A 21,500-nucleotide genomic window follows, 5' to 3' on the forward strand; every position below is an offset into this window, starting at 1 on the left:
ACCAGTAAACTCATGAGCACGCAAAATATAACCATTTACTACCACAATTATTCTATTTACATCTTCTTAAAGGAAGTAAATGTTTTTCTTAAAGTAGGAAAAATGAAAACATTTACTATGATGATTTGAACACTCTATAAAGGTATGAATAAAGTGGCACAAACACATCACACACATACACACACACACACACACACACACACACACACAACACATTCTCCATGACTACTGCCCTCAGCATTAGAAACAGTAATGGCTTCCTGCTGTAGCTAGTCCTGGATACTTAACCATTCCTTGTTGGTCTTCTATAATACCACTTGTACTGTTGGAAATTAAATTTCCTCATTTATTCCATTTGAATATGGTACTTTTTCTTGGTGTGACCCTGAAATAAGTATTTGTGCACAGAAAAGCCCCAGGAAAGAGCACCTAAAAATGATTTCTGGGATTAGCTGGCTCACATATTTAAGGAGTACCTGTATAACTCCCTTATCTCAGGAATACTGGACTCTGATTACACAAGCTTTCTTCTACAAGTTCATGGAAAATGCTTCTTATGAAAAAAACTATGCATGGGCTTCAAATACTTTTTGCACCAAAATAAATTCATACTAACTTGTGATAACATGTCTAAAAGGAATCTAGTATGAGGTACTAGGAAGGATAAGACATCAGTGTGAAAAGAGCCCATATCAGAACAACATGATTTCTTCTGAAATTGAAGCAAGAACAAACATCAAATTTATGGTGAAGCTTGGGCAGAAAAATGGTGAAATCACTGATGCTTTACAGAAAGTTTGTGGAGACAATTCCCCAAAGAAATTATCAGTTTAAAACTGTATAACTCATTTTAAAAAGGGATGACTATGTTCTATGTTGGAAGACAAAGTTTGCAGGAGCAGAGCATTCACATCAATTTTTAAAGAAAAATATTAAACTTGTTATACCCTAATTGAAGAGGACTACTGATTAACAGCACAAACAATAGCCAACTCCATAGACATTTCAATTGGTTTAACTTACACAATTCTGACTGAAAAAGGTGAGCAAACATTTTACTTGACAGCTGCCGAAACTGTTGCATCCAGATCAACAGCAGAGAAGAGCAGAGCTTTCAGTGGAAATTTAAAACAAGTGGGAACAATATCCTGAAGCATTTCTTTGAAGAATTATAATAGGACATGAAGCATGGCTTTACCAGTATGATCCTGAAAACAAAGCACAATCAAAGCAATGGCTACCAAGAAGTGTAAGTAGTCCAGTCAAAACAAAAGTGGACCAGTAAGAGCAAAGATAATGGCCACAGTTTTTTTGGGATTCTCAAGGAATTTTTCTTTTTGACTTTCTAAAGGGCCAAAGAACATTAACATTTGCTTATTATGAGAGTGTTTTGAGAAAGTTAGCCAAAGCTTTAGCAGAAAAACACCCAGGAAAGCTTTACTAGAGAGTTCTTCTCCACCAAACCAAAGCTCCTCCTGCTTATTCCTCTCATCAAACAAAGGCAATTTTGTGAGAGTTTGGTGGGAAATCATTAGGAATCTACACTGAAGTCCTGATTTGGCTTCTTCTAACTTCTTTTTGTTTCCTAATCTTAAAAAAATCCTTAAATGAAACTTCTTCTTCTTCATTTCATAATGTAAAAAAGCTGCATTGACATGGTTCAATTTCCTAGGACCCTCAGTTCTGTAGAGATGGACTAAATGGCTGATATCATTGCTTACAAAAGTGTCTTGTACTTGATGGAGTTTATGGTGAGAAAGTTTATATTTTTATCTTTTAATTCCATTTTTTTCCCACAAACTTTTGGAAGTCCTCCTTATATGTAGAATAAATGTAGACTATTATTATTCAAGTTTTCACTTGTGTTTGTATAGAATGAAACGTAGGTCAAGGCAAGGAACTGTAGTCTCCATTACAACTAAATGTCACTGCCACTTGATCTCCCAATGCTTACCCTTTTTGCTGGTGGAGCTACTCTTTCATCCAAGTCTGAATAAACCAGCCTTTCCTTGAAGTTAAAAAAAAAAAAAAAAAAAAAAGACCTTTATTTTTGGTTGGCTTTATCTGGACCAGTTGCCCTTAGGACTATAACAAGAATTAGGTCACACTACAACTTATATAGAGAAGTACAAAGCCTGCTCTGAAAATATAAAGTTTAAACTAAAAGAGTTATAGGATTTTCTAAATATTTGCTGGGGTCTGAGGAAAAGGCATATGAGTGAATTCAATGGTTAGGCTGAAAAAGACTAACGAGACAAAAATCAGAAATCAATATGGTATATCACGTGGGATTTAGGCATTAATAATTGATTTGAGTGCCTGGATAAGTGCTAACAGCCTGCTAGGTTGGTTAATGCAATCCTGTACTCAGTGAAGTCGTTCCAGTATAAATGTCCATCAAAGGTCATCCATTTTTGAGGAGGCACTTAAATATCATATGGATTAGAAATCTTCCAGCAAACCTGAGGCATGTGATTAAAGTTAAGTTGTTATCAGCTTAAAATAGACTAGTATAACTTTATGGTAAACACAAAGCAGAACCTATAGTTGATTTGCAAAAGATAAAGAGAGTGGAATCAAAACATACCACTACAAAAAACATCAAATCACAAAGGAAGGAAGCAAGGGACAAATACAGGAACAAAGGCTCCACAAACAGCCATAAAACCATTAAGTAACTGTCAATAGTAAATTCTTATTTATCAGTAATTACTTTAGATGTAAATAGTCAAAGTTTGGCGATAAAAAGACAGAATTACTAATATTAAACCAATTCAGTAAAGTTGCATGTGTAAAATCAACATACAAATATTGGTAGTATTTCTATACACTAACAGCAGATTCAATGCAATTTCTATCAACATTCCAATGGCATTTTAAACAGAAATTTTAAAAAATTCTCAATTTTGTGTGGAACCACAAAAGACCCCAAATAGCCAAAGCAGTCTTGAGAAAGAAAAATAAAGTTGGAGGCATCACACTACCTGATTTCAAATTATGTTGCAAAGTTATATTAATCAAAACTGTATCATATTGACATAAAACAGATATGTATATCAATGGAATAGAATAGAAAGCCAAGAGATAAACCCCAGCATATATGATTATCTAAGTTTTAACATGGACACTGAGAAGAGACAATGGGGAAATGAAAGTCTTTTCAATACATGGCACAGGAAAACTGGGTATCTACATGCAAAATAATGAAATTGGACTCTTATCTTTATACTTTTTCAACATAGCTAAACCAGAACTATGATTCTCAGAATTCCCCTCCATGTATGTTTCCATGTTAGGGCTTACCGCAAGAAAAGTTTGTGAAGGATTTGGAAAGTGGAAGTGAAGCAGTAGTTACTTTTGATATGAGGTTGGTGTAGGGAAGGTACTGCTGCAGCTCACACATATTGTTATTGGTATGCTGGCTCACCTTGTGATGTGGAACAGGAACTCTGCCTGCAGTTCCTCTACTTCCCACTGGATCTCTCCCTTTAGATCCTCTGAGTCCTGAACCAGGTGCAAGTACATCAGAGTTGGAAGCACTGAAAGAGACACAGTTCTAATTTGTCCTTGGCCTCCTCTACTTTGTCCATTTTCCCTTCCATAGTCCTGGCTCTACTGGCTTTAGGTGCAGCATGAGATTCAATGGCAACAGACATACATAGATTGCTTGATGGCTTCCACAATTGTGTAAGGTCTAATGTCTATAATAAATTTCTTGTTCTGTAGCATTTATAGTGGTTCTACTTTTCTGATTAACCCCTGAGTGATACACTCTCAACAGATCACAACAACATAATCATTTTTGGGCATATAGAATACCTTATTGATCACCATGATATTGACACAACATTGCATATGACCAGGGGATACATTTTACAGCAAATGAAGTATAAGAATAAGCTTACACACATGGAACTCACTAGTCTACTGACATGTGCCATCAATTACGAGCATCTGATTTGATAAATTGGTGGAATGGCCTGCTTCTGCTAAGGTGTAGTTACAATGCTAGTTGGGAACCATATTTCATAATGATGATGTGCTCTTCAACAGGATGCAGGAGAAGCCTATGAGAAGCTACTAAAGCAGGCTGTACTACTGTTCACAGCTCCTGTTGGGTCATGCTCTTCTGCAGCCTTGGCTTTGATTTGTGATTCTTGAAACCCCTCCCTCATTAGACCCCCATAGCCCTAGGGATTATAAGAACTCACTGCCCTTACTAGCCCTGGGTTCCTTTACCATTTCTTCCTGGTTCTTATAACCCTGCCCAAATTCTTGTATATAATTCTTTCAATCAACTATTGTCAATCACACATTTTAGTGTGATATATTTTCTTATCTTGACCTTGATTAATTTTCTACAATATCTGTAAAACTGAAAAAGAAAGTAGAGTCATATGGATTTACAGAAGTAAATGCACATAATTGTCAAGCATACAAAAGGTCTGGAAGAATACATACTACATGATAGTTACTCCTAGAGAGGAGGTCAGGAGCCTTGGATTTAGGGTCATTATTAAAAGGTCTTTGTCTTTGTTTGTGATGGTCTAGTTTTTAAAATGAGAACAAATTCATATACTCTCTATGCAATTAAAAATTATTAAAAATTAAAAATATCAGTTGAAGATCTTTGCTGATATCAAGTCGTTCTGTGATACTTCAAACTGGATTTCAAATTTTCAGAGTATCATTTGCTTATAATTAAGATTTAATGAACTCTAATATATTAGATATATATTTTTTCCCAACTAAAACAAAACAGATAATTACATTGTTTGAAATTTCCGTTTCAGACTACTCTGGGGGTTAAGGATAATGTACCTCTGAGCTGCCTGATTATAGGCCTGTTCTATAAAACACATTCTTTTGGACTTCATGGACACTTGTAAGGGAGTCTGTGGGTCATAGATATGAATGACTTTTGGAGAAATGATCAAGTGGCTTGCCTTTTCCCTGCTTTGCTGCTCTAAAGAGAGTCTCTCTTGGAAGGCAGTTTCAACCCAGAAGTTAGTCTTAAGAATTCAGTTATTTGCATGTTTTTTCAAACTAATTTCTAACTTCTTAGCTCTAAAATTCATGATCATTGAACCATTCTACCATTATTTATATTCCCCTTTTAGTCATTGCCTATAATTCTATTTTGAAACTATTTTTCTTTCTTTTTTTTTTTTTTTTTTTTTTTTTTACATTTTTGCTTTGGCCTAATTTTATTCTTTAGATGTTAGTTTTTATTCAGTTAAACCAATATTTATAGAGTTCCTAATATGTTCCAGAAAATGTAAAAGACATTATAAATATAGAGAAAAATAAGGCACATCCTGACACTTGAGGAACTTCCATTCTGCAGGACATAGAGAAATAGTTTCAATGTCACCAGGCAAGTATAGTGATAGAGTTATGCATACCATGGTAGGGGAGTACAAAGAGGAGCAGAGGGCACAGCAGTGGTTTTCAACAACAGTTGTACATCAGAGTTACCTAAGACACTTTTAAAAATTAATGAGATTCTTGGCCAACCTCCCAGAGAGCTTGATTCAATTGATTTAGTTGGATACATTATTACTATTATTATTTTACAGTTGAGACTCTATTTTCCTTTCTATTTTTCTTCTTTTTATAAAAAAAGTAAATCATTAAATTTTTTTAATTTTTAAATTTTAAAAATGAAATTAGATGCATAATTGAACATATTTATGGGGTACATGTGGTAACAGCGATACAAGCATATAATGTGTAATGATCAAATCAGAGTAGTCAAGATATCCATCTCCTTAAATATTTATCATTTCTTAGTGGTAGGAACATTCTAATTCCACTCTTCTAGTTATTTTGAAACTTATAACACATTATTAATTAGTCACCCTATTGTGCTACCAAAAACTAGATCTTAATCCTTCCATGTAACAGTATTTTTGTACTCATTAACCATCCTCGCTTTCTCTCCTGCATACCACTACCATTTTCAGCTTATAGTAATCATCATTCCACTCTCTAGCTCCATGAGATCTACTTTTTAAGCTTCCATCTATGAATGAGAACCTGTGATGTTTGTCTTTTTGCACCTGGCTTATTTCACTCAACATAATGTCCTCCAGGTCCATCCATGTTATTTCAAAGGCCAGAATTTTACTTTTTTGTGGCTAAATAATATTCCGTTGTGTATATGTAACACATTTTCTTTATCCACTGACGGGCACTTACGTTGATTCTACATCTTGGCTATTGTGAATAGTGCTGCGATAAACATGGGAGTGCAGACTATCTTCAATATGTGGCTTTCTTTTCTTTTAAATATATACTCAGCAGTGGGACTGCTGGATCATATAGTAATTTTACTTTTGGTTTTTTGAGAAACCTCTATATTGTTATCCATAGTGATCGTACTAATTTACATTCCCACCAACAGTGTACGAGGGTTCCCCTTTCTCTATATCTTCACCAGCATCCATTACTGCCTGTCTTTTGGATAAGAGCCATTTTAACTAGGGTGAGAGAACATCTAATTGTAGTTTTAATTTACATTTCTCTGATAATTAGTAATGTTGAGCATTTTTCATACACTTGTTTCCCATTTGTGTCTTCTGAGAAATATCTATTGAAATATTTTACCCATTTTTAATCAGATTTTTTTTGCTATTGAATTATTTGAGCTCCCTATATATTATGGTTATTAATCACTTGTCAGATGGGTAGCTTGCAAATATTTTCTCTGATTCTGTGAATTGTCTCTGCACTTTGTTGACTTTTTTCTCTACTGTGCAGAAGTTTTTAGCTTGATGTGATCTCATTTGTCCAGCTTTGGTTGCCTGTGCTATTGAGGTCTTGCACAACAAATCTTTGTCCAGACCAATGTCCTGAAACGTTTCCCCAGTGTGTCTTCTAGTGGTTTCACAGTTGCAGGTGTACACATGATTTTTTAAAACTCTCTGATTATCATATCACTCTGCACTTCAAATTCCTTCGTGCTAAACCACCATAGTTTCTCAAACATGCCAAATCTCATTCTGCATGCTGTTAGTTCTTCCCAAAATTAACCTCTCCTCCTCTCATTCCTCCCTCTAACTCTTAAGCCTCTACTCAAATGCTACTTCCCCTGGGAAGTCTGCCTAGATTCTCAGAGTTAGATTTAGGGATTCTTTCCTTTGCATTCCAACCCAATGCATTGAACATGCCTTTAGTAGTGCTATTATCCATATTGGATTAAAACTCTTTGTTTGCATGTACGTGTCTCCTGAGCTACAAGCTCCTTAGGGAGGGAATGGTCCATGGGTCATAGTTAAGAATGGGCAGAATGAGTAAACTCCATGTCTAGGTCCCAGCTTTCAAGGAACTTACAATTTAATGGACTTAAAAAATGGCTTTTAAGATCACACCACTGCGCTCTAGCCTGCATGACAGCAAGACTCCGTCTAAAAAAGAAAAAAATAATAAAAGGCTTTTGTTTTCATTTTAGAGGTTGTACATTAGAGATTCATGTAATTTCTCTTGCCTATCCTGAGTCATGTGTGCTTAAGCTGATTGAAATTTATAGTGAAATCCACATAATTTTGATTAAATGTGTTCATACTCCCTAGGCATTCGGCATTATTTTGTTTTTTATTTTTAATTTTTGTGGGTACATAGTATGTATATATTATATTTATGGGTTACATGAGATATTCTGATACAGGCCTGAAATGCATAATAATCACATCAGGGCAAATGGGGTATCCATCTTCTCAAGCATTTATTTATCCTTTGAGTTACAAACAATTCAGTTATACTCTTTTAGTTTTAAATGTACAATTAAATTATTTTTTACTACAATCACCATGTTGTGCTAGCAAATAGTAGGTCTTATTCACGCTTTCTAACTATTTTTTGTATCCATTAACCATCTCCACTTTCCCTCAAATCCCCACTACCCTTCACAGCCTCTGGTAACCATCCTTCAACTTTCTATGTCCGTGAGTCCAGTTGTTTTGATTTTTAGCTTTCACAAATAAGTGAAAACATGTGAAGTTTGTCTTTCTGTGCCTGGCTTATTTCACTTAATATACAACCTCCAGTTCCATCCATGTTGTTGCAAATGACAAGGTCTCATTCTTTTTTATGACTGAATAATACCCCATTGTGTATATGTATCACATTTCCTTTATCCATTCATCCACTAAAAGACATTTAGGTTGCTTCCAAATCTTGACTATTGTGAATAGTACTGCAATAAACATGGGAATGAAGACGTCTTTTTGATATACTATTTCTTTTATTTTGGGTATATACCTAGGAGTGGGAATATATGGTACCTGGATCATATTTTAGCTCTATTTTTAGTTTTTTGAGGAACCTCCAAACTGTTCTCCATAATGGTTGTACTAATCTACATTTCCGCCAACAATGTGTCAGGGTTCCCTTTTCTCCACATCTTCGTCAGCATTCATCAATTGCCTGACTTTCAGATAAAAGCAATTTTAAATGGGGTGAGATGATACCTCATTATAGTTTTGATTTGCTTTTCTCTGACAATCGATGATGAGCAGCTTTTCATATATCAGTTTGCCATTCATGTGTCTTCTTTTGAGAAATGTCTATTCAGATGTTGTAGCCATTTTTTAAATTGGATTATTAATTTAGTTTTTTTTCTTCTATAGAGTTTTTGAGTTCTTTATATGTTCTGGTTATTAATCTCTTGTCAGATGGGTAGTTTGCAACTATTTTCTCCAATTCTGTGAGTTGTCTCTTTACTTTGTTGACTGTTTGCTTCACTGCGCAGAAGGCTTTTAAGTTGATATGATCCCATTTGTCCATTTGTGCTTTGGTTGTCTGTGCTTTTGAGGTCTTGCTCAAGAAATCTTTACCTACTTCAATGTCCTGGAGAGCTTACCCATTTTTTTTAAAGCAGTTTCATAGTTTGAGGTCTTAGATGTAAGTTTTTAGTTCATTTTGATTTGATTTTTGTATATGGTGAGATATAGGGGTTTACTATCATTTTTCTGCATATGAATATCCAATTTTCGCAGCACCATTTATTGAAGAAACTGTCCTTTTTCCAATGTATATTCTTGGCACCTTTGTCAAAAATGAGTTCACTATAGATGTATAAATTTATTTTTGGGTTCTCTATTCTGTTCCACTGGTCCACGTGTCTGTTTTTATGCCAGTACTGTGCGATTTGGGTTACTATAACTCTGTAGCATAATTTGAAGTCAGGTAATGTGATTCCTCCAGTTTTGTTCTTTTTGCTTAGGATAACATTGACTATTCTAGGTCTTTTGTAGTTCCATATACATTTTAAGATTTTTTTCTATTTCTGTGAAGAATGTCATTGGTATTTTGATCTGGATTGCACTGAATCTGTAGATTGCTTTTGGTAGTGTAAACATTTTAACAATATTAATTTTTCCGATCCATAAACATGAAAAATCTTTATTTTTGGGGGTCCTCTTGCATTTCTTGCATGAATGTTTTCTAGTTTTAATTGTAGAGATCTTTCAGTTATTTGGTTAATTCCTAAGTATTTTATTTGTAGCTACTGTAAATGAGATTACATTCTGGATTTATTTTTCAGATTGTTCACTGTTAGCATGTAGAAATACTACTGATTTTTGGAGGTTAATTTGTATCCTACAAATTTATCGAATTTGTTTATCAGTCCTAATAGTTTTGTGGTGGAGTCTTTAGCTTTTTCCTAATAGAAGATCATATCATCTGAAAACAAGCATAATTTGACCTATTCCTTTCTCTTGGATGGCCTTTATTTCTTTCTCTTGTCTGATTGCTCTGGCTAGGACTTCCAGTACTATTAATATGTCAAATAAAGTGGTGAACATGAGCATCCTTGTCATGTTCCAGACCTTAGAGAAAAAATTTTCAGTTTTTCCCCATTCAGTATGATACTATCTGTGGGCCAGTCATATATGGCTTTTATTATGTTGAGGTATGTTCCTTCTATACCCAGTTTTTTGAGGATTTTTATCATGAAGGGACATTGAATTGTACCAAATGCTTTTTCAGTATCAAATGAAATAATCATGATTTTGTCCTTCTTTCTGTTGGTATGGTGTATTATATTGATTTGCATATGTTAAACATTCTTGCCTCCCAGGGATAAATCACTTGATCATGATGAATGATCCTTTTCATGTGTTGTTGAATTTGGTTTGCTAGTATTTTTAAAGGATTTTTTGTCAATATTCATCAGCAATATTGGGCTATAGTTTTCTCTTCTTGCTAGGTCTTTCTCTGGCTTTGGCATCAGGGTAATACTGGCCTTGAAGAAGGAGTTTGGAAGTATTCCCTCTTTCTCCATTTTTAAAACAATGGTTTGCGTAGGATTGGTATTAGTTATTCTTTAAATGTTTGGTAGAATTTGGAAGTGAAGCCATTGGGTCCCAGGCTTTTTTAGTCCATTTAAATTTAACGTTATTATTGATAAGTAAGGATTTACTGCTGCCCTTTTACAATTTGTGTTCTGGTTGTTTTGTGGCCTTCTTCCTTCCATCCTTCCATCTTTCCTTCTTTCCATTTTCCTTTTGGTGAAAGTCATTTTCTCTGGTGGTGTGATTTAATTTCTTGCTTTTAATTTTTTGTGTATCTGTTGTATGTTTTCTGATATGAGATTTCCATTAGACAGTAAACCCTATCTTATAACCCATTATTTTAAGTTGATAACAACTTAATACTGCTTGTATAAACAAACACACAAACTAAAATGCAAAAAGAAAACTAATAAAAACTCTGAACTTCATCCTCCCAGTTTTTTGTTGTTGCTATTTATATATCTCTTTAAAGTAAACACAGGTTTTGCCATGTTGGCCAGGTTGGACTTGAACTCCTGGCCTCAAGTGATCCATCTGCTTTGTCCTCTGAAAGTGCTGGGATTACAGGTGTGAGCCACGGCACCTGGCCTGTTTCTATTTATTTCTTAGTGTACAGTCTAAGTCTTGAAGAGTTGTTGTACTTATTATTTTTGATTGGTTCATCTTTTAGTCTTCCTACTTGAGTAGTTTACATACTACATAGTGTTATAATATTATGTGTTTCAGTAATATTTTAGATAATTTTAAAGCAATACTATTATCAGTGAATTTTGTACCTTCTGATGATTTTTTATTGCTCATTAACATCCTTTTCTTTCTGATTGAATGCTCCCTTTATCGTTTCTTGTGGGACAGGTCTCAATTTTGTTTGTCTGGGAAAGTCTTTATTTCTCTGTCATGCTTGGAAGATAATTTCACCAGATGTACTATTCCAGGGTAAAAGTTTTTCTTTTAGCACTTTAAATATGTCATGCCACTTTCTCCTGGCCTGTAACGTTTCCACTGAAAAGTCTGCTGCCAAACATATTGGATCTCCATTGTTTATTTTCTCTTTTCTCTTGTTACTTTTAGGATCCTTTCTTTATCCTTCACCTCTGGGAGTTTACTTATTAAATGCCTTGAGGTAGTCAGACCTGAAGCTAGTATAACACTGGGTCTCACTCAAGGTCTGCTATACTCCTTGGCTGTGGCCCATGTTCTTTAAAGGTCCTAGTGCTCTTCAGTCAGCTTGTGGTGAATGAGGCCTGGGACTCACCCTTCAGGACAGTGGGCTCCCTTCTGGCCCAGAGTAAGTCCAGAAATGCCATCCCAGAGCCAAGGCCTGGAATTGAGGACCCCAAAAGTCCGCTTGGTGCTTTACCCCTCTGTGACTGAGCTGATAACCGAGGTGCAAGACAAAGTTCCCTTTACTTTTTCCTGTACTTTTCTTAAGCAGAAGAATCTCTCCCCATAGCCACCACAGCTGGGAAAGTGCCAGTTCACACCTGAAGCCAGCACATCTCTGAGTCTCACCCAAGGCCCGCAGTGTACTACCAGGGTATTGCTGCTGCTGCTTCTGGGCCGAAGGGCTCTTTAATCAGTAGGTTATGGATCCTGCTTGGACTGGGTTCTTCCCTTCAAGGCAATGGGTTCCTTTCTGGCCCAAGGTATGTCTAGAAATGTTCCAGAGTTAGGGCCAGATGACCCTGACCATTGTGTCCTATCCTACTATGGCTGAACTGGTATCTAAGATGCAAGACAAAAGTCATCTTTACTCTTCTCTCTCCTCTCATCAAACAGAAGGAAAAGGTCTCTTTTGGAGAGGTGTACTGTTCTAGAAGCCCGGGGTTGGGGAAGGGATAATGGAAGCACTCCCTTAGCTGCCCCAGCCAGTGTCTCAGAGGTCACGTGCCCCCAACCTACTCAGTCAGCTGGCTCTGAGCCAAGCTCAGCACTAGGACTTGCCTAGGAATTGCAGTCTTTGTGTCCTAGACTGCCTTTCAAGTTTATATGGGGCCCCACAGCCCTCCAGCCCTGGGTGGTGAGGCTGGCTGGAACTCATCCTCCCACCGCAGGGATGGGTGATTCCCTCTGGCTAGTGCTGATTTAAACACGCCCTCCGTGGTGAGTGTTAGCTGAGATCAGCTCTGTTCTGCTTTCTGTGGTAATGGGGCAGCACTGAGTTAAATTGTGATGCAAAGCCTCACAATTGCTCTGCTATCCCTCTTTCAAGTGTACAGATTATTTCCACCACACAGTGCTGTCGGTGGTAGGGGAGCAGTGGCATCACAACTCAAGACTGAATTCAAGACATTTTCTATCCTCTTCAGTGCCTCTTTTAGTGATATGAAGTCAACAACAGGCACTACGAGTGCTTACCTGATCTTTGGTTCCTATGAAGCTACTCCTTTTGTGTAAATAGTTGTCAAACTTGGTGTTCCTGTGTGTGTGTGTGTGTGTGTGTGTGTGTGTGTGTGTGTAGGGGGTGGTGATCGGTGGAGACTCCTATTCAGCCATTTTGCTCCTCCCCCCTTCCTAATTTTAAACCACCAATGAGCAAGTCTGAATTAGCAGATAAAATCTCCAAGGGTAAGGCTCTTAAAATATCCAGTCTCAGTTTTGTTTCCTCTCCAATGACTCATTACAAGACTTTTCTTTTGGTGGTTCTTATCAAGCCAATCAGGTTCCAGGGACAAATCCCCTGGCCACATGAACAAAGCCGGCAAATCCAGGTTTCTGCAACAGCACCCAGTCAGTATCCTTCAGTGCTGTTAATTAACTATCTTTTGTGATTCTCTCAACTTTTTATGTAATAGAAGTGGCAGAAGCTCAGTTACCTGATTCTTATTACCTGAAGATCATGTGGTCTAGGAACAGGTAAGTGGAAAGATGGAAAGTCAAGATAACAGCAGGAAAAAAATTTAAATTGATGTATGAAATTTAGTTTCAGCAAAAGAGTATAGTGGCAGAATCTCTGTTTGCATTTATCAAATAAGATTTTGGTTGTGGTTAGGTAGGTTATAACGTAGGGAAGAAGGAACAGATCACATTAGGGCATACATAAGAGGCTACAGATCATGAAGAAAGGCAAATAACTGACTTTGATTTTTACCCGGTAGTAGAAATGTATCATGGGTATCCACAGTAAAAGGAAAGCTATGAAGGAGAGTTGGACTCAACACAATGCAGTGTCTTTAGCAGAGGCAAGAGATTTGGGAGTTCAAATGGTGACTTAGAAAATGATTTATTATTGAAAAATCTTATTAACCTGTTTGATAGGCATGAAGGGAAATTAATAACCTATAGAAGTTAAAAGTGAAGACCACTTGCTCTGTTTCACCTCTGTCTTTGCAGAAAAGTTAAAAAAAAAAGAAGTCTACTAGAGACTCAAGTTCTGTGGCATTTCTTGGGACCAAAATTAAATGACATACACAGAATTTGGAGAAGAATTGACTGGTAAACTGTCTTTCTGAGAGCCCACCTGCCCTTATCTGCATGCCTTACTACACACTTAATATCATTTTCAACTGTGAAGAAGAAAAACTGTTACAATGGCATTAATGGGGGCACAAATTATTCTGCTATGATAGTACGTTTGTTGGACGTTTAGTTGTTTTTCTTTTTCCTCTCTAGTTTTGGCCACTACAATGTAAAATAGAGGTAGATACATTTAAGGTAAAATAACAAATTTTGGGAATCCAGGAATCCGGGGACATGAAAATTGACCATAAGGGGAAAGGTGAAAGGAAGGAGTAATTTGGTTTGATTACTTAATTCAAGCATGGTAATAATTTGTATGAGAGGATATAAAGGACACCTGTATTTTTACTTTTAAAGAGAAACAGACAAGTGAACATAGGCTTAAAACAAATAACCAGAAAGTTCAGCTGGGAGCAGGGAAGAAGTTTTGGGCTGTTGAAATGATAAAGCATAAGAATGGCCAAAAACCAGAAATATCGAATTCTTAAGTAGTATGTCTTAGATAATTTAGACATGCCACTGATGTGGACTGGACTGAACAGAAATTCTCCCTCAATGCTTTATTTCTATGATGTTATTAGTAGGATACTAATTTTCTCTATTTTATTCAACTATAAATTTTAACATGGCTAAGAATTTCCTCTGGGAGACTGACCAAATTCATATAAATATGCAAAGCAAACGATGATGTTTGGAGAGCAAATATTAAAAAGTCATGGTCTATAACTTTAATAGTCCTGAATTAAAAAAAAAAAAAAAAAGCATGGTGGAGGAAAGTCCTGGAGAACCAAAGATTGAAAGTATTATTTTAGAACAAGCTCAGTTTTTTTGTTTGTTTGTTTTTTAGTTAATAATGCAGTATTTATTGTAAAATATAGAACTCTTACAATCTTACAAACCCACACTCTCTCCTATCCTTTATAGTCTAGTTGTTATTTATGTTAGACAAACTTAGAAATATGTTTTAAAGAGAAGCAAAGTTTATAAGAAAATTAACAGGAAGTACACAAAAATATAGTATTTTGCATTTATCTACAGGTTTATCATGTTTGGTGCCCTTCATTCTTTTCTGAGGATCCAAGTTTCCATCTGGTATCATTTTCCTTCAGCTTGGAGAGCTTTCTTTACCATTTCTTTTTTTATTATTATTATACTTTATGTTCTAAGGTACATGCGCACAACGTGCAGGTTTGTTACATATGTATACATGTGTCATGTTGGTGTGCTGCACCCATTAACTCGTCATTTACATTAGGCATATCTCCTAATGCTATCCATCCCCCTCCCCCCACCCCACAACAGGCCCCGGTGTGTGATGTTCCCCTTCCTGTGTCCAAGTGTTCTCATTGTTCAATCCCCACCTATGAGTGAGAACATGTGGTGTTTGGTTTTCTGTTCTTGCGATAGTTTGCTGAGAGTGATGGTTTTCAGTTGCATCCATGTCCCTATAAAGGACATGAACTCATCCTTTTGTATGGCTGCATAGTATTCCATGGTGTATACGTGCCACAGTTTCTTAATCCAGTCTGTCATTGATGGACATTTGGGCTGGTTCCGAGTCTTTGCTATTGTGAATAGTGCCACAATAAACATACATGTGCATGTGTCTTTATAGCAGCATGATTAGTTTACTGAGAGCAAAGAATGGCTCAGAGAGCACTGAACACCCTTCAGGGGCAGTGGGATTCCTTTCTCTAGCCTTGTGTATTCCACCAGGAGCAACTTTTGCCTTTGAGACTTTGAAGACACAAGCTAAATACACTTTAATATCTTGTGATATAAAATTATTTGCTTTACTTCCTTTCCATTTTTAGGCTATCTGGCTCGTTTCTAAAATTCATTTTTTTCCTGTTTCCTTGTCCAATTTCTCCATCATTTGTATCACATTCAGGCTCATTACATTTGGACAATATCAGATATTGTAAACTTGTGTTTTTTTTTCTCTTGAAACTCCATTTGCTTAAACACCTGCTGCTGCTTCCAGAAAGAGATCAGAAAAAATAATCTACACAAAACTATGAAAGACTTCTTATTTCTTATTATCTGAACCCTTGGGACATTAGTACATATTTCTCAGATTTATTGCTTGTGCATCTAGAAAAATTCTGATTTTATCTATCAAATCATGGGATACATTAGGTGTATAGCCAAGTTTTTTATTTAAAGATGATGAATTCTTTCATTTTTTGTAAAGTGTTGTCACTATAGACTTCCAGTGTCCCTAGCAATAACTAGTTTGCAATTGTTTAGAGACCTTTCTTCTTTTGAGTTGCATTTAAGCTTCCTTTCTGACTGTCTATTCATCTATTAATCTTTCATCATTCTTCCCTCCCTCAATCCATCCATCCTCCCATCCAGCTACTCATCCACTTACTCATCCACTGCCACACCAAACACTAATTAGAGCCACACCATGTTATGGGAATGGTGGTGAGGAATAAATTGATATAAAAATTGAATTTTACATCAAGAAGCTCATAGTCAAAGCAGGGGTTTTCTACTTTGGCACCATTGACATTTGGGGCTGGTCAGTGTTTGCTGTGGGGTCTATCCTGTGCAGTGTAGGATATTTAGTAGTATCCCTGGTTTATACACACTAGATGCCAGTAGTATTCTTCCCCCCATTATCCCTCACTGGGAAAACTAAAAATGTTTTCAGATGTTGCTAAATGTCCCCTGGGAGGTAAAATGCCCTGGGTGAGAACCACTGGATTAATGAGAGAGACTAAAAATGACATAATTTCTCTGTATTGTGGTATTTTCTACAAGAAATATGCACATTGGAGATATATTCTGGATATATTACGTCTGTACTCCCCACCTCTGATCGTTACTAACATACTTCTGTAAAGTATTTCTTAATCACGAAAGAACTTATATTTGAGGAAATTATTCATGGTTTAATTGTTTTGCTCTACAGCAACTTTAGTTATTCCATGTGATAGCTTTCATGTAAATTCATCTAAATAGCTAAACATACTTTATTGCCATTTTTTCATCCATGCAGTCTCTGTTGAAGTAACTTTCAGAGGATATTTAATAGAAATGCTCTTCATAAAAAGTTTTTATTAAATGCCCAATTATTGAAAATGTGCCAGTATATAGAACAGGATGAGAACTGGAATTTGTGATCAACTCAGTAAAACGATATTTTCTTTTCTGTTTGCCTATATTTCTGTTTTTTTAAACATATATTTTATCACATTTAATTGAAGTTGACTACTTCTATATTAGTAGTGTTTCAAGCCAGACTTTTAAGGGTATATGTCTCACACAAAAATGGTTAGCAATAGTTAAATGATACTACATTAAATCTAACTGGATATGACATTATTATCCTGAAGAGATTTTTCTGGCTAAAAGTGGAACCTCATCTTTCTATTAATCTAGTATTTTTCTGTTTATTTGCATCTTAGATGTTTTTTGCGCTGATGGTTTCATCCTATCTTATAGAAAAGTCGATGTGTTAGCTCTTAAAAACTCCTGATCATGTGGAGCTTAAGTGACCAAAGAAAATATTATCCTTGCTTTCTTGGTTTCAGAAACAGCCTTACTTAGGAAAACAGGTTCAAAGAGTTCAGTGTAATTGGTCTGAAAACCAAAACAGTTATTTAAAAGGAGAAATGGCCAATTTAAATTCTCATTTAGAGAATATGGCAGAGTAAATAGAGAATATTTTGTTCTTTTCACTTAAAAATTCCTACTTGGTTATAACAACATTTTCAGCCTATATAATTACTTGTGGTATTGAGTTTCATAGCTTTCTACTTGCTTTGTAACAGGTTATAGTTGACCCTTAGTATCTGTGGGGAATTTATTCCAGGACCGCCACTCTCCCCCGCCCCCACCCTTGGATAACAAAATCCTTGGATGCACAAGTTCCTCACATAAAATGGCATAGTATTTACATATAACCTAAATATATTCTTCTTCATACTTTAATCTCTAGGTTGCTTATAATATCTAATACAATGTAAATGCTATGCATTTAGTTGTTATACTGTATTGTTTTCTTCTTTTTTTTTAAATAAAAAAATTATGGTTACAGAGTAGGTACATATTTTTACTTTTTGTTATTTTTCATTTTACTTTATTTTTCCCAAATATGACTGATCTGAAGCTGATTAAATCTGAAGATGCAGAACCTGTGGATATGAAGAAATTACACCTTTTATTTGCCTCAGACTCCCTTCTTAAAGCTCCAAATGTTTCCTTATTCTAGAGTCCTTATTAGATTTGGTGACTAAATATATGTTTACCAGCATTGTTTGTGTTTTTACAGATTTGAGATCTCGTGTATTTTTATATGAAAACTCTCTAATAAGATGCAGTGTTTTAAAGTCTCCAAAAGGTCAGGGTTATCTATAGCCTGGAAATTTCACCTTGTATCATCTCAATGTCTCCAGAATCTACTACCCCTCATTGGCTCTACTTCTACCACCCTGATCTAAGCCAACATTATCTCTTGGATTTCTGCTGGTGATAAAAAATGTGTTTCTAGCCAATCTCTCTGCTTCTATCCTTGACACTCTGAAGCATATTCACAATGCAACAGAGTAACCGTTTGATAATGTAAGCTAGATTTTGTTGTTTCTCTATTCAAAATCTAGTTGCTTGTTATCTTATTCAGAGTAATGACCAAAGTACTTACAATGGCTCATAAGGACCTACATGATCTGTGCACCTGTTACCTCTCAAACCTCATCTACTCTACCCTCCTTGCACACTCAGGCTCAGCCTTTCGGACCTCCTTGTAGTTCTTTGCACATGCCTAATGAGTTTACACCTTAGAGCTTTTGCTCTTGCTGTTATTTCTGCCTGAAACACTCTTTCCCCAAACACCCTCATGACTTGTTCATTCATCTTCTTAGATTTCTGCTCAGTCAACTCATCAGCAAGAATGTTATTGTCAATCCTGTTTTATAATAGCACTCCCCTTAGTGCCTTATACTTCTTCCTTGCTTACTCGTTATCCACAGTGAAATTATTATCTGACACCCTGTATATCTTTATTTATTTATTTGATTGTCTGACTCTTTCTGTCAAAATGTAAATCTATGAGGACAGGGACTTTTACCTATTTTGTTCTTAGCTGTATTCCTAGTGCTTAGTTCCTGGCTCATAATACAAGAAATTATTAGGTAAGAACTACTTCAGCCTAATCATTTATTTATTCATTCAAAAAGTTTTAAAATCACCTAGTATTTGCAAGACATTGTATGGGCAAACTATGGAAATAAAAAATTAATGGAGTGATGATTTATATCCTTGAGCAGTTTATAATCATATAGGGGAATAGACATGTGACCAATGGGTATAGAAACTAAATTGGGGTATATTGGTGGGTCCTAAGGAAGGCTTGATAAATGAGGTGCTATTTGATCTGGATATTAAAGAATAAATAATATTTTGAGAAGTGTAAAATAGGGAAAGAAAATTTCTGGCTTGAACAAAGAAATCTGAGTCACAAGATCTTAAAAGTCTATGTCACAGAATAGCCCTCTTTGTCCATCTAGTATACATCATTACTTATTACTCCTCCAGGGAAAAGGTGGTGAATATTGATTTTACTGATATAGCAGTTTAACATCAAATGCTCTTTCTTTGTGATTTCCTCAGGTAAACACGGGTACCAATCTACCAGACTACTTTACTGTCCCTTAAATTAGCAAGCTCATGTGGCAGCTTAGTTACTGTCACATGTAACTGCAGCCGTAGTGGCCAAAAGAATGTCATTTGTTATTCATGAGGTGCTCAGGTAATATTTGACTTTCATGATTATATATACTTTTTCATAGAGGCTATTAATATAATACTATTAATTAGAATTTTCTCATTTTTTTCTCTTTAGGTAAATGAGAGTGAACTTATCAAATGAATAGGGACAAGCACTCTGTGGTGTCTGAATTTGTGTTGCTGGGACTCTCCAATTCTTGGGAGATTCAGATTTTTCTTTTTTGCTTTTCTTGTCTTTTCTATGTGTCCAGTGTGATGGCAAACCTCATTGTAGTGGTCACCGTAACCTCTGACCCTTACTTGCACTCCCCCTTGTATATTTTGCTGGCCAACCTCTCCATCATTGATCTGATATTTTGCTCCATTGCGGCACCCAAGATGATCTGTGATATTTTCAGGAAACAGAAAGTCATTTCCTTTGGGGGCTGTGTAGCTCAGATCTTCTTTAGCCATGCTGTTGGGGGCACTGAGATGGTGCTGCTCATAGCCATGGCCTTTGACAGATATGTTGCCATATGTAAGCCCCTTCACTACCTGACCATCATGAATCCAAGAATGTGCATTTTGATTCTAGTGGCTGCCTGGGCCATTGGTCTCATTCACTCATTGGTCCAATTGGCTTTTGTAGTAAACTTGCCCTTCTGTGGTCCTAATGTGTTGGACAGCTTTTACTGTGACATACCTCAGCTCATCAAACTTGCTTGCACAAATACCTATAAACTGGAGTTCATGGTTACTGCTAATAGTGGGTTCATTTCCTTGAGTGCTTTCTTCTTGCTCATCCTCTCTTACATCTTCATTCTGGTCATTCTTCAGAAACACTCCTCAGGAGGCTCATCCAAGGCTCTCTCTACTCTGTCAGCTCATATTACTGTTGTGGTTTTATTCTTTGGTCCACTGATTTTTTTCTATGTATGGCCCTCTCCTCCAACACATCTGGATAAATTTCTAGCCATATTTGATGCAATTTTCACTCCTTTTCTGAATCCGATCATCTACACATTCAGGAACAGGGAAATGAAGATTGCGATAAGGAGAGTGTTCGGTCAATTTATGGGTTTTAGAAAAACTACTTAAGTGGCTTTATTAAAACACAGAATTTCCAAGTGACTATTGAAAGTCCACAGTAGGCAGTCCTCATAAGAAGAGACTTTCTGCTGTGCATCACTTTGTGTTCTCACGGACCTTCATTGCCCATATGGAGGGTCTATTTTGTTCCCACTGAAGAATGAGTGATGTTTGTCCTCGAAGAGAAAGAGACTTTATACATAATATATAGAAATCAAAGATTATATTCACTCCTAAGTCTTAGTTCCCAAAGAATCATGTCATGTCATTAATAATATTCACATGGATTAAATAATGGTGTAAATAAGTTTGTTTCTCAGAATAACTGTATTGCTGTTTTCAAGCTGTCCTGCCCTCTAATTGGAATATTTGTTAACATCATGCTTTATTATCTGTGTACATCTCATATCTCCATTTTTATTTGTTCTGCCTTGTAATCTCAGTCTTCTGATGATTTGTTCTGCCTTGTAATCTCAGTCTTCTGATTATTTGTTCTGCCTTGTAATCTCAGTCTTCTGATTATTTGTTCTGCCTTGTTATCTCAGTTTTTTGGTTATGAGCAAACAGTAGTGAACATCTTTAGGATTTGTGGTCATGTACACATTTTAAGCCACAGATCTTGCTTTTGTGCTTTGTTCCATAAGTTGAAGAATGTTTTTTACTTTATTTTCAGTCAGGTAGATCAGGTGTTGGCAAACTTGTTCTGTAAAGGGCCAGATTAGAAATAGTTTTTGCTCCGTGGGCTATGTGGCCTCTGTTGTAACCACTTAATTCTGTTGTAACATGGAAATAACCATAAACAACATATAGATGAATAGGCATGGCTGAGTTCCAATAAAACTTCTCAAAAACAAGGGGCAGGCCAGATTTGATCCAATGGCTATAGTTTGCCAACTCTAGAAGTAAATTTTGTCCAATGAGTTCCAGTAAAACTTTACA

The 21,500-nt window shown here is 36.1% G+C and overlaps 1 protein-coding gene across 1 annotated transcript; it reads left to right on the top strand.

The window, feature by feature from the left end:
• The first annotated feature begins 19,631 nt into the window (after positions 1 to 19,631).
• Positions 19,632 to 20,570, top strand: LOC112629316 (olfactory receptor 4F15-like). Its single transcript, XM_025392875.1, has one exon. The coding sequence runs from the start codon at positions 19,632 to 19,634 to the stop codon at positions 20,568 to 20,570; it is 939 nt and encodes a 312-aa protein (XP_025248660.1).
• The last annotated feature ends 930 nt before the right edge of the window (positions 20,571 to 21,500 follow it).

The sequence above is a fragment of the Theropithecus gelada genome, chromosome 7b (assembly GCF_003255815.1).
Source record: "Theropithecus gelada isolate Dixy chromosome 7b, Tgel_1.0, whole genome shotgun sequence".
In the NCBI taxonomy this organism is placed as follows: Eukaryota; Metazoa; Chordata; class Mammalia; order Primates; family Cercopithecidae; genus Theropithecus; species Theropithecus gelada.